The 13,741-nt window shown below is 44.5% G+C and overlaps 1 protein-coding gene across 1 annotated transcript in view; it reads left to right on the forward strand.

Moving 5' to 3' along the window:
- The first annotated feature begins 204 nt into the window (after window positions 1-204).
- PLEKHH1 (pleckstrin homology, MyTH4 and FERM domain containing H1) overlaps window positions 205-13,741 on the forward strand; it is a 51,990-nt gene continuing 38,453 nt past the window's right edge. The window contains exons 1-2 of the mRNA XM_081291020.1: window positions 205-1,821; window positions 10,169-10,343. Of these exons, the coding sequence (XP_081147146.1) occupies window positions 10,218-10,343 (126 nt within the window). The 5' untranslated portion in view covers window positions 205-1,821; window positions 10,169-10,217. The remainder of the gene's footprint in view (window positions 1,822-10,168; window positions 10,344-13,741) is intronic.

Consider the following 13,741-nt stretch of genomic DNA (forward strand, 5'->3'; position numbering starts at 1 on the left):
TATATAAAAGCCTAAAAGTTGGAAACATCTTAAATATTCTTCATTAGAAATATTAGGAAACCATAAAAAAAAAAAAAAAAAAAACAAAAAACAAGGCAGCTCTTACAGTGCTACCCTGTCACACTTATAGCCAACAGATGATAATGATGAGGGGACAAAAAACAAGGGCTGCTTCTTCCTGAGTGTTAAAAGGTGAATGTGAATACATAAATACATTCATATACACGAATGTTTTATATACACACAAATATGGAATACACATACACACACATATAAATACAAAATACTTAAGTACACAAAAAATATCTTATGTGTACAAAAACAAAAACAGTAGCCTTGCTGGAAAGGGGTGATCTGAGAGACAAGGGACAAGATAGAAGAAAGACTTTTTCTTTTTTAGCCTTCTGTATTATTTGAAATTCATACTATGTGCAAAGCTAATAAATTAGTGAATCTCCCCTTTCCAAAATCCACAGGACTTGCTTTTCAGCTGAGGCAAATTCTTAACTGTTGAAGGGGACAGCAGAGGACATTCTCTCCACAAAATAGGGCCTTGATCTATCTCAATAAAGCCATTTGCAAGTTCACCCCTCTGAGTCCTGTTGGCCCAGTTTGACAACTTTCCTTGGTATTTGGACTCTCAAATTGTGCGTGAGAATGGCCTGGGCTGCTTGTTCCTTGGGCAATTCACCAGTCCCACCCCTGGGGATTCACATTCAAACCTGGGGTGGGGCCAGGGACTTTTCACTAATGCCTTTTCACTTTCTTCCACTTGGAGAAACAGGTCCTGGTGGTGTTTGCTTCTGTTCAGGTCTTGCTGAGATACAGTCTACAGGGTTGGGGAAGAAAACTCTGTGGGTTTTGTTGTTGTTTGTTTTGTTGGTGCTGGGGATGGAGCCCAGGGGTTGTGCATGCTAAGCATGCCCTCTACCTCTGAAGTACACCCCAAGCCAAGACAGCTGTTCTTTCGTTCCTTTCCATTTTTCTCATCTCATACCCACCTAAATAAATATTAATGTCCAGACCCAACTGGGTATGGGATCATATAACTGACGGCCTGCAAATGCCTGAGGGACCAAGTCTCACTGATTGAGTGTCCTGCTTGCCTTTCTCCTTTAAAATAAATAACGTACGTGAGCGATTAAGTTACCCTCCGGGCTGTGGTGACTTGCTTTCTCTCTCTTTCTCTAAACTACAAATCAGGAGGCAGACCATTGGAAATTAGGACTTCTGTTCCAAATATCCGGGCGTAACATTCTCACAGGTGGCCAGACAAACGCTGGAACCTTCTTCGGGGGAGGGTCAGGTCTTGTCCCCCGTCCTGCGAGAGTCCCACTCTATCTGGGGGCGGAGCACAACCTTGCAGGAGCTGGCGTGGCCCTCACAGGGAGCTCGGGACCGCAGCCCCCCAGACCCCAGCGCCCCCCGGTCCCCGCCGGCCCGGGACGAGACCGGCGGTGCGGAGAAGTGGGAGGCTGGAGGCTGCTGAGGTCATTTCCTGTGCCTCTCCGCGAGCTGCCTGCGGAGCCGAGTCCGGCACCGGCCTTTAAGGAGCGGGAGGGAGTAGGGGGCGGAGGGAGCCCAGCGGAGCGTTGAATGGGGCGCAGCGAGGCGCGGCCCGGCTTTGTGCGGCCAGCCCGCGGGCACCCTCCCGGCTCCGGCCTCGCTCCGCCCCGCCCACCGCGACCCCTGCTGCCGGGGAGCGGAGACCCGGCAGCCGCTCGGGACTCCGGCGAGAGTGACGCAAGGTCAGCGGCGGCTGCGCGCCCAGGGCGCCCGTGTGCTGGGGGTGCGGCGCCGACGCCCGCCGGCCAGCTGAAGGTGAGGCTCGGCGCTCCCTGGCCAGGGGCGGGCTGGGGTGTGCGGACCCGGGAGGGCGGTTGGCCGGGAGGAGGGGACCGGCTCCCCACGACCGGGACTGCGATTCCGGAGCAGGTGCCTCCCCACCTGGAAGCGAACTTCCAGCGGCGGGCTGCGCTGGGAGCCGCGGGTCAGGTTTGGAGAGCCAGGAGCCCCTGGAGAGCCGCGCCGCAAGGCCAGAGCTAGCCCTCCTTGGAGGACCTGTAGTTTGGGACCGGCTCGATCCAGTTGCTCCCCGGAAGGGCCCTCCGGACGTACGTGCAGGCATCTATCTACCTTGTCGTCGGTGCTCGGCGCGCCTTCGCCTCCCCTCCACCCCGATCCCCTCCCCTCCCCACCTCTTTTTAGGCTATTTCTAATGTGATTCTGGATGTTCTCTTGGGGGTCAGGTTCAACTCCTGGGGGCAGGTCAGCCAAGCAGAAAAGAAAACAGGCTGGGCGCCCAGTTACATCAAGGGCTTTGTATCCTAGACGTCTTTGTAATCAGTCCCCAGGGATCAGGGTCCTTTGGGGTGACAGGCAGTTGAAGATCTTCAACTGGAAGTAGAATCCTCTCACTGTTGTATTGCTCCCCACCAGCTATCCCCTCCATAAGCTTTCACCAGGAACTTTCCAACAATATTGGTTCCAGGAAGACACTTGAAAAATCATTGAAACAGTTCTCAGTGAGACAGTCCACAGGCCCATCATCAAATTTGTTGGATTCTTCTATGCGAGACATGTATGGCAGTGATACTTTATAGATCATTTATTGCAGTGTTGCTGCATATTATTATCCCCACTTCATAAAGGAGAAAACTAGGACTCAGAAGTAAGTTATGACTTGCCCAAGGTCATACAACTAGAGTGGAAGAAGCAAGACTTAGACCTAAGCCTTCTAAATTCCAAATATGGGGATTGGTTAACTATCCATTGTCCTCCCTCTAGGCTACAAAGGGAACTGCCCAGAGCTGGGTTATGGTAGGGTGCACCCTGTTGTCCCAAGCACATTTAAACTAATATCTGAGCTGAAAAAAAAATGTGCCCAAGTGTGCCCCTTTTGCCCTCTTCAGAAGTCACCTCTTCAGGAAAGAAGTGTGTCCCTCCAGTTAATGTTCCACTCCCCCAAGGTGCTTTCTTCTTTGCTGTTCTCCTTATCTCTAGGCTATTTCTAATGTGATTCTGGATGTTCTCTTGGGAGTCAGGTTTGACTCCTGGGGGCAGGTCAGCCAAGCAGAAAAGAAAACCTCTGTGCTCCATAGAGGTTGGAGAATGCTTTATTCAGGTGAATGTTAAGGTGCTGGGATTCCCTCATGCTTGCTTTGGGTGACTTCACAGAAGGCTGTGCTGAACCACCATCCTGTGTTCTCTGGTAAGCCTAGCTGTGCCTTGCCTTTTCAAAAGCTAGTCCAGGCTATATCAGGAGGCAGAGGCAGGATAGCAAGTTCAAGGCCAGCCTTAGCAGCTTAATAAGATCCTGTTTCAAAATTTTAAAGAGGGCCTCAGCTTTTTAGCTCAGTGGTTCAGGCCCCAGTACTGGGGGAAAAAGAAAGAAAGAAAAAAAGAGAGAGAGAGAAGAGAAGAGACACAGAAAAAGAAAACAAACTAGTTCGAACTGCCCTCTTCTGTGGGGAAACAGGCACTTATTGCTGGCTGAGGTATGAATTAGTATAGCCTCAAGGGAGGGCACTTTGGACAATCTGGCAATTTAAAATGCACATCACTTAACCCTACAATTTCATTTCTGGGACTGCCCTTTAAGATATACCCTGATGTATATGAAACGATGCATATTCATTGAATATTCATTACAGCGTTGTTTATTTTAGCAAAAGGTTGGAAACAACCCAAGTGACTATCAATAAAGGATCCTTAAAGAAGATCATGTAATAGCTATCCAGTAGAATACATTAAAGCTGTCGTGCAGTATGGAAGAAGAATGTGGCAGAGATGTATATTAATGTATGAAGACTTCAGAGTTATATTGTTAAGTATGGTGTGTATAGTGTGGCACCATTTATGTGTGCAGAATGTACATGAATGTTTGCATATGTCCTGGATCTCCCTGAAAGAACACAAAACACCCTAACAATAGTTGCCCCTGGGAAGAACTATGGCTGAAGTATAGGGGTGGGAAGGAGTCTTATTTTGAAGCTTATATCGTTTTGTTCAATCTTCAAAAACAAATAGATAGATAATTTTTAAAAGGAACATGACCTCCTCTCTGAGGTGGTGCTGGTAGTGAGCACATCTATGAGTCACATCTTGTACATTCAGGGCCCAGCTGGCTTGCCTTGTATTTGTTGATAGTAACAATAGCTGTCACTTACTGAATGCTTACTAGAGATAGAGACCAGGCTTTTGTAGTGTCTCCTTTAATTCTTTTGTTGTTGTGCTGGGGATTGAGCCCGTGGCTTTGTGCATGTGAGGCAAGTCCTCTACCAACTGTGCTGTATCCTCCGTCTCCTTTAATTCTTTTTTTTTTTTAATTTTTTTTTAGAGAATTTTAATATTTATTTTTTTTTTTAGTTTTCGGCGGACACAACATCTTTGTTGGTATGTGGTGCTGAGGATTGAACCCGGGCCGCACGCATGGCAGGCAAGCGCACTACCGCTTGAGCCACATCCCCAGCCCTCCTTTAATTCTTAAGGGAATCCTGCATGATGTGATCTATGAGGTTGCCTTTTTTCCACCTAGTGCTAAAGATGGAACCCAGGGCCTCATGCATGCTAGGCAAGTGCTGTCCCACTGAGCTTCACCCCTGACCTCGAAATTGTGCCCCGCTATCATGGTGCTGGGGATTGAACCCAAAGCCTCTTGCATGCTAGGCAAGTACTCTATCATTGAGCTACTCCTGGCTCTTTTTATTTTATTTTGAGACACATTCTCCCTAGCTACCCAGACAGTCCTCAAACTTGAAATCCTCCTGTCTCAGCCTCCTGAGTAGCTGGGGTTACAGGTGTGTACTCCCACACCAGTTTTGAAATTGCCATTTTTAAAGATCAGGAAAGTGGTTAAATGAAGACAATTTTATATGATTCGACCTAATATTATTGCCTTCATTTAAAAAATTGCCCTCAATTTCAAAATGGAACTGAGGCTCACAGAAGGTGAGTAAATGATTTAGAGTGACAGAATTTAATACCTAAGCCAACATTCAAACTCAGGCCTGTTTGGCGCCAGACAGGGATCTTAAGAACTATGCTCTGTTTCTGTACTGTTTTTTGTTATTGAGGACCAGTTGTATTGGCCCTTTCTTATGTTATCAGATCCCCAGTTCCTGGGACATGCTCACCTTCCTCTGTCTCCATCACGGTTGTGTGTGCAGAATGTGATGCTCACACCCAGTAGAGGCAGGATGCATGTTGTTGACTTGATCGGGTGACAGTGCTGAGATCAAAGGGGTCGTTATGTGTCTGCTCATACCCTCCCCCAGCTTCATCCCAAAAGGAAGCACAAAGTTCTTCCTTTCCCATAGTTGGGCAGGTGGTTAGCCTAGTCTAGCACAGCAATTTTGAGAAGATAGTGATAGCTCATCCTAGCCAGTGGAAGTCACAAAAGGTCCTTGCACTGGGAGTAAACCATAGTGAGATAACATGAGGGAGCCCAATGGAAATTGTACAGAAGCCCATTATTTCTTTTTCTTTTTTTTTTTTTAATACTGGAGATTGAACTCAGGGGCACCTCACTGAGCCACATCCCTGCCCCATGTTGTATTTCATTTAGAGACAGGGTCTCACTGAGTTGCTTAGTGCCTCACTTTTGCTGAGGCTGGCTTTAACTCATGATCCTCTTGCCACAGCCTCCCTAGGGACTGGGATTACAGTCATGCACCATGGCCCTGGCACCCATTATCTTTTTTTGGTACCAGGGATTGAACCCAGTGGTACTTAACCACTGAGCCACATCCCCAGCCCATTTTTTATTTTTTAATTCTGAGGCAAGGTCTCACTAAGTTGCTTAGGGCCTTGCTGAGTTGCTAACTCTGGCCTCCAACTTGTGAACCTCCTATCTCAGCCTCTGAGCTGATGGGATGACAGTTGCATGCCACCATGCCTGGCTAGAAGCCCATTATCTTCTGATACTTCCTATACCTTCTAAGGAAGCAATTTGCTGTCTTGTGCCTGCAGTGACTTCTGACCTCTTTCTTTTAGGTTCCTATGTTGATTGATTCCCTTTGTAGGGAGATACCATGGCAACAGACTTAAGGTTTCCAAGCCAGAGGATCTTTATTCTATGTCCTCAAGCTTGCACATGGTATTAACAAAAGTTGGTTGCATTACATTTAATCTCTTCGTTTTTGTCAGTTTCCAGTCAAATCCCAAAACTTGCCAGAGAGATCCCAGGTCAAGTTTGTGTTTTCTCTGATATAGGCCCTGAGTATAAAGTCACTCTCTGTGACTTTTCCCCACTACTTGTCTTACCCACAAGGCTTTGACCTCTGTGGCATTTTGAACCAGGACTGAAAGATTTGGGGGAGCTCCAAAACAGTTATCAAGACCATGACAATCATTTGACTCACCTGCTAAACTTTTTAGCATTCTGGGCTAAAAAGCTAATGGAATCAAGGGAACTGGATTTCACAGGAGTGGCCATGAGCTTATGATAATTGTTGCTGGGTGGGGAGCACCCAGGGATTTATCGTACTACTACTTCTTATGTATGTTGCAAATTTCCAACATAAAAAAGGGAAAACAACAACTGAGCTGGGTTTTGTTCCCAGTTCACTTCTCCTTTTTATTTTCCCATCTGTTTTCCCCCTTACTGCTGGAGATCAAACCTATGCTAGGCAAGCTTTCTCCCACTGGCTATCTAATTTTGCCATTAATGATGTATTTGTGTTAGGCAATCCTGGTAGCACGAGATGTCTATGAACATCCTAATGGAAAGAGAATTCTAGATGTTGGGAGATCAGGATTCTTGACCCACCTCTACTACCCACCGCTTAGTTCTGGGTCTCTAAACCAGTCACACATGTGATGATTTATCTAATCTGTTCATTGTCAATGTATTTGCACTTGTCCTCTATGTCAGAAATATAAGTGTATGCACTTGTTGCGGTGCCTTGAAAAGTTAAGAATGATTTCTGCAGAATTTATTGCTACTGATTCTTGAATTTCTTTATTGGAAATACAGATGCAAGGTGACTTAGCAGGCGACATCCAACTCACTGGTGTCTTCTCTGAACATCCCTTGTTTTATAGCTGTTATTGACCACCTGCCTCTGCCGGAAGAGCCTCCAGGCCTTGGGCTTGGCAGCAGGCACCTTACCCCAGATCTGTTTCCAAACCTCTTGGCTCTCCTCACATGCCGAGGCAAGCCTAGCACGAGTCTCAGCCTTCTCAGGAACTTGCCAGCATCCCCAAAGCAGCGAGAAGATTAATAAGACCACTTGGTACTCCTAAACCATGTCATGGAGGTGTTTGCTTGATTAGAGAAAGCACTCCCTAAAGTCTTGATGTAATCTCAGACTTCAAGGGTATGTGGAGACCAGTGATATTTTATTTCCAGAGTCCCCAGAGACTTTGGTAATTTGGGTTTTCCCTCTCTCCTTGGAATCTAAGTATTAGTTCTGAAAATCAACAAGAGGGATTTAAAATTAATCAGACTCCTTCAACTACACAGAAGTTTAAGCTCCTCAACCCTTGGTTTTACTTGGGTGCTTTGATTGGTTGTTCTCAGCCCTGGGCTAGGTTGCAAGACTCCCAAATCCTAGTCTCACATCTGCCACTTTTTTGTTCATAGGAAGGAAAGCAAAATCCCCCTAAAGGACAAAGAAAATCAAACATGAAGTCTCCCAGCCTTCCCTGGAGGCCCTCCAAGGTTCTGTTTTGTCTTCTCAGCTGTGATCTTAGCTCAGAGAAGGTCATGTTTTGTTTTTGTCTTTTGTCTTCCTGCCCGTTCCAGTTGGTCCCAGTCTTTTGAGGTGGGGATTGCTGGGAGGTCACAATGTGCCATTGTTTGGGGTGACAGTTCTAGGAGAGCAGGGCTGAGGTCATGTGTCCAGTATTCTGAGAAGCCGACAACCACAGGAATCAGACATTAGGCCCATCAGTGGTTTAATTGTTGAGTTCTTCTCTCCAGGTCTACTGACCCTATTTTTTCTTGAATTTTTTTTTTTTTTTTAAGTTTTAGATGGACACAATACCTTTAATAAATTAATTTATTTTTATGTGGTGCTAGGATCAAGCTCAGTGCCTCACGTGTACTAGGCAAGAGCTCTACCACTGAGCTACAACTCCAGCCCCTGGCCCTATTTTTTCAAGGAAAAGTGCGGACACATTAAGTGTCTATGCTTATGAAAATTGTGTTGGCAGAATATTTGAGGCCAGGATGCTTTGGAGAATCTGGGATATAGGTTCACCTTAGTGCTAAGGGCTATGAAAGATTTTATAAATTGTTTCTCTTATTCTTAACAACTTACTTCACTCCAAATTCAGAATTCTTTCATCTTCTCACCCCTGCTGTGCTAGAGATTGAACCAAGGGCCTCATAAAGCTAGGCAAGCACATTACCAAGGAGCCACATCCCCAGTCTCTTTCCACTTTTTGGATGTGTTAAGAGCACTGTGGCTGAGAACAAGGACTTTAGAACCAGAATCCCACCCCAGTATTTACTAGCTGTAGAACTGTCCATTTTAGTTACTTAGCCTCTCTGTCCCTCAGTGTCTTCTCATAAATGATAGCTGTTTATAATAAGTAATGGGAGAAAGGTACTCGTGAAAAGTCAAGTGTAAGAGAAGAAATATTGGTGATTTACCACTAAAGAGACATACTGTTGCTCGAGGTAATTTTTGGCAACAGCACAGGAGGTGGCTGGATTTTCTTAGCCTGGGTTTTCTGAAGTCCTGAGGTTTCTGAGGAAGGAAAAGGGGATTTAAAAACACAGTATATTTTTATTATGGAAAATTCCAGGTGTATAGTCAAGTAGAGAGACCAGTATGAAGAACTGCCATAAACCTATCAACCAGCTTTAAAAATTATAATATTTTGGGGTTGGGGATGTATTTTAGTGTAGAACACTTGCCTAGCGTGCATGAGACCCTGGGTTCTGTCACCAGCACTGCCCTTTTCCCAAAGTCAACATCTTAATAGATCTTATAAATCTCCTTTTCCTTACCCCTTAACCATGGAGTATTTTGAAGCAAATCCCAGACATGATATCATTTCACCTGTAAATCATATGTATCTCAAATAGATGAAAAATTTTAAAGATTATCAACCTAAAAAATTAGCACTCATTCTTTAAAATGAGCTAATACTAGGGTGACCATGTGTCATGGTTTGGGGCAGACCAAATTTATGCTGTTGTCAAAAATAATTATTAACAATGCCCTAAAAGGGGGATTTGCAGATCCTGGTCATTGGTTATGCCTTCTAGCCTTCTCTCCTGCCAGCTTACTATGCCTCTATCTCTTCTCTCATGTAGATTCATACATGCCTCTTCCTTTGCTCATCCTTGACCCAGTTTTTCTTCTCTCAAAATTGCCCACGAGGTCTCTGGGTAAATTCCCCTGGCCAGGGATATTACAGGTGTCTACTTGATTTGTACACAGTTTTTTTTCCAAAGACTTGTGGCTTTCTCCCAGGGTTGGAGCAAAATATCTAGCAGTTTTCTGATTAGATTCTTACAATTTGAAGGAGAAGAAATAAGACTCTGTTCCAAGGCAGGATGATTTAATGACAATAGACAGGACCCCAGCTAAATAGAAGATCATCAGGGAAATTCAAAGCATGGAGTTACCTTTTCAGTTTTCCCACCTAACATCGGTAATGTGTAGTAGAATCAGAACTACACTAGGAACCAGGGTTCTTCCTCTAGTTTGCTCTGTGACCTTACCCATTTGAAGCATTTCCTACAGTGTAGCCTCTCCCATCCCCTCACAGTCTGCCCCTTTCTTTGCTCCCATTTATCCAAATATCAGTTGGCAATTGTGGTGACATTTTTAATTTTGTAATTAGACTTTCCTAAGTGCTTCTTGTAAGACTTAAAGATAAGGACCTCTCTTTACTTTTTTATCTCCATTGCCTAGAACAGGGTCTGGCATATAAATGGTTGCTGAATGGATAAACACCAAAGAGCCTTACTTCTTAGTTTGGTAAAAATTAGACCAGATTCTCCTTAAGTTTCTTCAGGTTCGGTGACTTCCCGGAGTTGCTCAGCTAGCTATGGTGGCGTGGAATACACTGAGCTGAGGAAGGTGGGATGGGACAGGTGAACAGTGACTTCCTCCATTTCCCAACTTCGTCTTCTCTTTTGGTCTCTTCTTCCTCCTCTTTTTTCCATACATCCACTCCTCACACACTTATTTATCTTTTCTTCTCTCAGTGTGCTGGTTCTTGGAGTTCCCTGGAAAAAGCCAGAAGTTGATTCCATCATGGCCGAACTCAAGGCGGAGAGCCGGGCCAGTGTCGACTGGCAGAAGCGCTGCCTGGCCCTGGAAACTCAGCTTTTCCGGTTTCGCCTCCAGGCCAGCAAGATAAGGGAGCTGCTGGCTGACAAGGTGAGACCTGGAGTTCCAGGGGCTGCCTCCCCTCACTGCAGGGGGGTCATTGTCAGAGAGGGCCAGAGTCAAAGGGGGAGAGTTGGTGAAAGAAAACCTTCAAAGAGATGCTTTTCACACATGCAAAATAAAACCCAAGGTAGCTTTTTGTTTATTTGGTTTTGTTCTTATTTTAAGAACCGACTGAGCGGGTTTACTACCCTGTCACCTATCATTTCTCCCTGCTCTACCTCTTCATAGGTACACCAAAGAAATGATAGAATTCTTCTTGGTCTTCTATAACCTCTTGGTTACTTGTGGCTCCTATGTTCCATTATCCCTTAATATTTCTTCTTTTCTTTTGGTCTGGTAATTGAACACAGGGCTACTCTACCACTGAGATATTTTTTAATTATTAGTTTATTATTTATTATTTTTTATTATTTCTCTATTTTATTATTATATTTTTAAATTTCAAGATAGGGTCTTACTAAGTTACTGAGGCTGGCCTTGAACTTTGAATCCTCCTGCCTTAGGCTCCTGAATAGCTGGGATTCCAGGTGTGTGCCCTGCCACCATGCCCAGGTTCCCCTTAGCATTTCTTTTTCACTGTGGGCAGGATATTGTTTTAGGAGAAGAATGCAAATGTATCCATCCTACTGCTCACCTTTTGTTAAGCACATGAGCCACTGGTTTTCTAGGGACAAGGACACAGGCACTGGAGACCTGTCTGGCTCTACCAATTTCTAGCTATGTGACCCTCAGCAGGTCCCCTTCACCACTAATGCAGGGAGATAGATGTCCACCTCTCAGACGTTATTTTGAGAGTTACTTCACATATATGAAGGTCTTGGCATAGAATGGGTCTTAAATAGGAACAATTTTATCTGTATAGGCTTTGGTGGGCTGGTGTGGGAAACTTACCACCTTTCATAATGTTTCTGCTGACCTCCAGAGGCGTTGAGCAAAACTCATGTAGAAAGTGGAGACTTGCACTGAAGAAATACACACACACACACACACACACACACACACACAAACTTACATATGTATTCATTTTGTATATATTGTGGGGGAGGGGAAGTACTGGACTTAAAGGGTTCAAACCCAGCTATATCCTCATGCTCAACCCTTTTTATTTTTTATTTTGAGACAAGTTCTCCTTAAGTTTCTGAGGCTGGCCTCAAACTTGCAATCCTCCTTTTTTAGCCTCCCTAGTAGCTGATTTTTCAGGTGTGTAAACAGATGGATCTATATCTATATCTATATCTATATATATCTTAAGTGAATCAATCACCCTTTCTGTAGTTTTGATTATATAGTATCAATCTGTTTAGCAAATCAATCTCTCTCTCTCTCTCTCTCTCTCTCTCTCTCTCTCTCTCTCTCTCTCTCTCTCTCTCTCTTTTGTACTGGGGATTGAACCCAGGGGCACGTAGGACCTTACTGAGTTGCTGAGGTGGCTTTGTACTCTGGATCCTCCCAAGCCTCTGGGATTACAGGTGTGAGCTGCTGCCCCCAGCTCACAAACCTTTCTTTCATAGAACAAAGGTAAAATTCAGCTTAGCCCTCTTCAAGTAATTCAAAGTCTTGATGAGTAAGCAACCTGTTTTATTGATAGTCCTGTAACCTGGAGCCCAGGAAGGCAAGTCAGTGGCCTCACCTCTGCATTTCCAAAGCAGGGGGAGTGCCCTGGGCTAGTCTGGACTAGAACTCTTGAACATTGGCTCTATTGGCATTGCTGTCCTTGAGTTCAAACTGTGCAGAACAGGGGCCCTGCAGGTTCCTGCCAGGTGGTGCCAATGGAGAGGAAAGAACTCAGCCCCTTCAGGAAAAGGACAACAGGTCTTAGACAGTGGTTCTCAAAGTTTGGCCAGAATCAATTGTTAAGCACACACTTGTTAAGCATATCTGTCCTCAGCCCCACCCCAGTCCTCTTGATCCAGGTCTTCAGGGTACTGTAATCTCTGTGTTTAACAAGCTCCCAGAAAATGGCTTTGTACTATAAAGTGGGTGAACCTTGCCTTAGGCTGTAGTGTTAGGGGCATGCAGGAGGCAAGGAAAGGGTAGGCAGGAATACATTCAGCCAGGTGGCCTGAAATACCTCAGAGGAAGGACACTTCTGTTTCTAGAAGTAATTAGGGCCACAAAATAACCTTTTAAATTTTTTAAAAAATATTTTTATTAGTTTTGATGCACCTTTATTTTATTTATTTATATGGGGTGCTGAGAATCGAACCTAGTGTGTCACACATGCTAGGCAAGCGCTCTACCTCTGAGCCACAACCACAACACCTTTTAAAAATTCTTACCATGAAATACCTAAAATGCTGGATGAAATATTTTAAATATCCTTCTAAACACAGAGATGAACATTGGGAAAAAAATAATAAAAGGACTCCTTAGGGAGCAGAAGAGGGAAGAACCAGGGTGGAGCTCACCTCTGGTGGCTGAGTGGTGTGGGGAGAAGAGGGGAGGACAAGGGAGGAGAGGTGAGGGGAGGGGAGGGTGGCCTCCTTTTAGGAATGTAAGGTTTCAGGTTTGAGTTCTGTGGAGACAGAGATGAGGTTTGGATGGTTGGATCTGAAGCTGAAACAGAGTCTTCCTCATGGAGTCAGAACTACCAAAGGGCTCACCATAAATAAAAAGGTAAATGACAAGAAAATCATCCATCAGCGCAAGGAGATGGCAATAGCTTCTCAGACTTAGGTAAGGCTCTGGGTAGAAAAAACAAAAATAAAGAAAAAGAAGTCTTTAAGAACCTGATAATAATACTAGTTCAATATTAGGATTTCTACCACCAGTGTGGTTGAAGAAGCCTAAGTTCTGGGCCAGGGGTAACATTGGGGAACTTTGTAGAAAACAGATACAAAACCTCTTTGAAGAAATAAGACCTCAATCCATATCACACAGGATCCTCATAGGAAGAAGAGCCTCAATGAAGGTGAGTATATAATCTAAAATGACTAGTGCTTGAGGAATAATTTACAACGATGAGTGAGAACTCACCTACCTGACAAACAATTAGTCTTCTGATAATAGAATTCTTGGCAAGAGACAATAAAATAAACGAGTTCAAAACTATTGAAGACATAATGTAGAAACTTGGAAACATGAGACAAGAACAAGGCAGTATCCAAAAAGGTCAGGTCAACTTGAAAATTAAATAGAACTTCTAGAAGAGAAAGTGTTTTAGTTGAATTTGTTTTCTCTTGGGGGTACTGGGGATTGAAGCCAGGGCCTTGCACATGCTAGGCAAGCACTCTATCACTGAGCTGCCCTCCTAGCCTAGAAGGGAAACTTAGTGAATAGATAGACCTGAGGAAGTCATCTAGAATGTAGTACAGAGAAATAAAGATATAGAGGATGAAATATAGATGCCAGGATGGTAGGATTCCAGAAATGGAGAAGAGAATGAA

This window comes from Spermophilus citellus (assembly GCF_964194105.1).
Source record: "Spermophilus citellus genome assembly, chromosome: 4".
NCBI classification, from domain to species: Eukaryota; Metazoa; Chordata; class Mammalia; order Rodentia; family Sciuridae; genus Spermophilus; species Spermophilus citellus.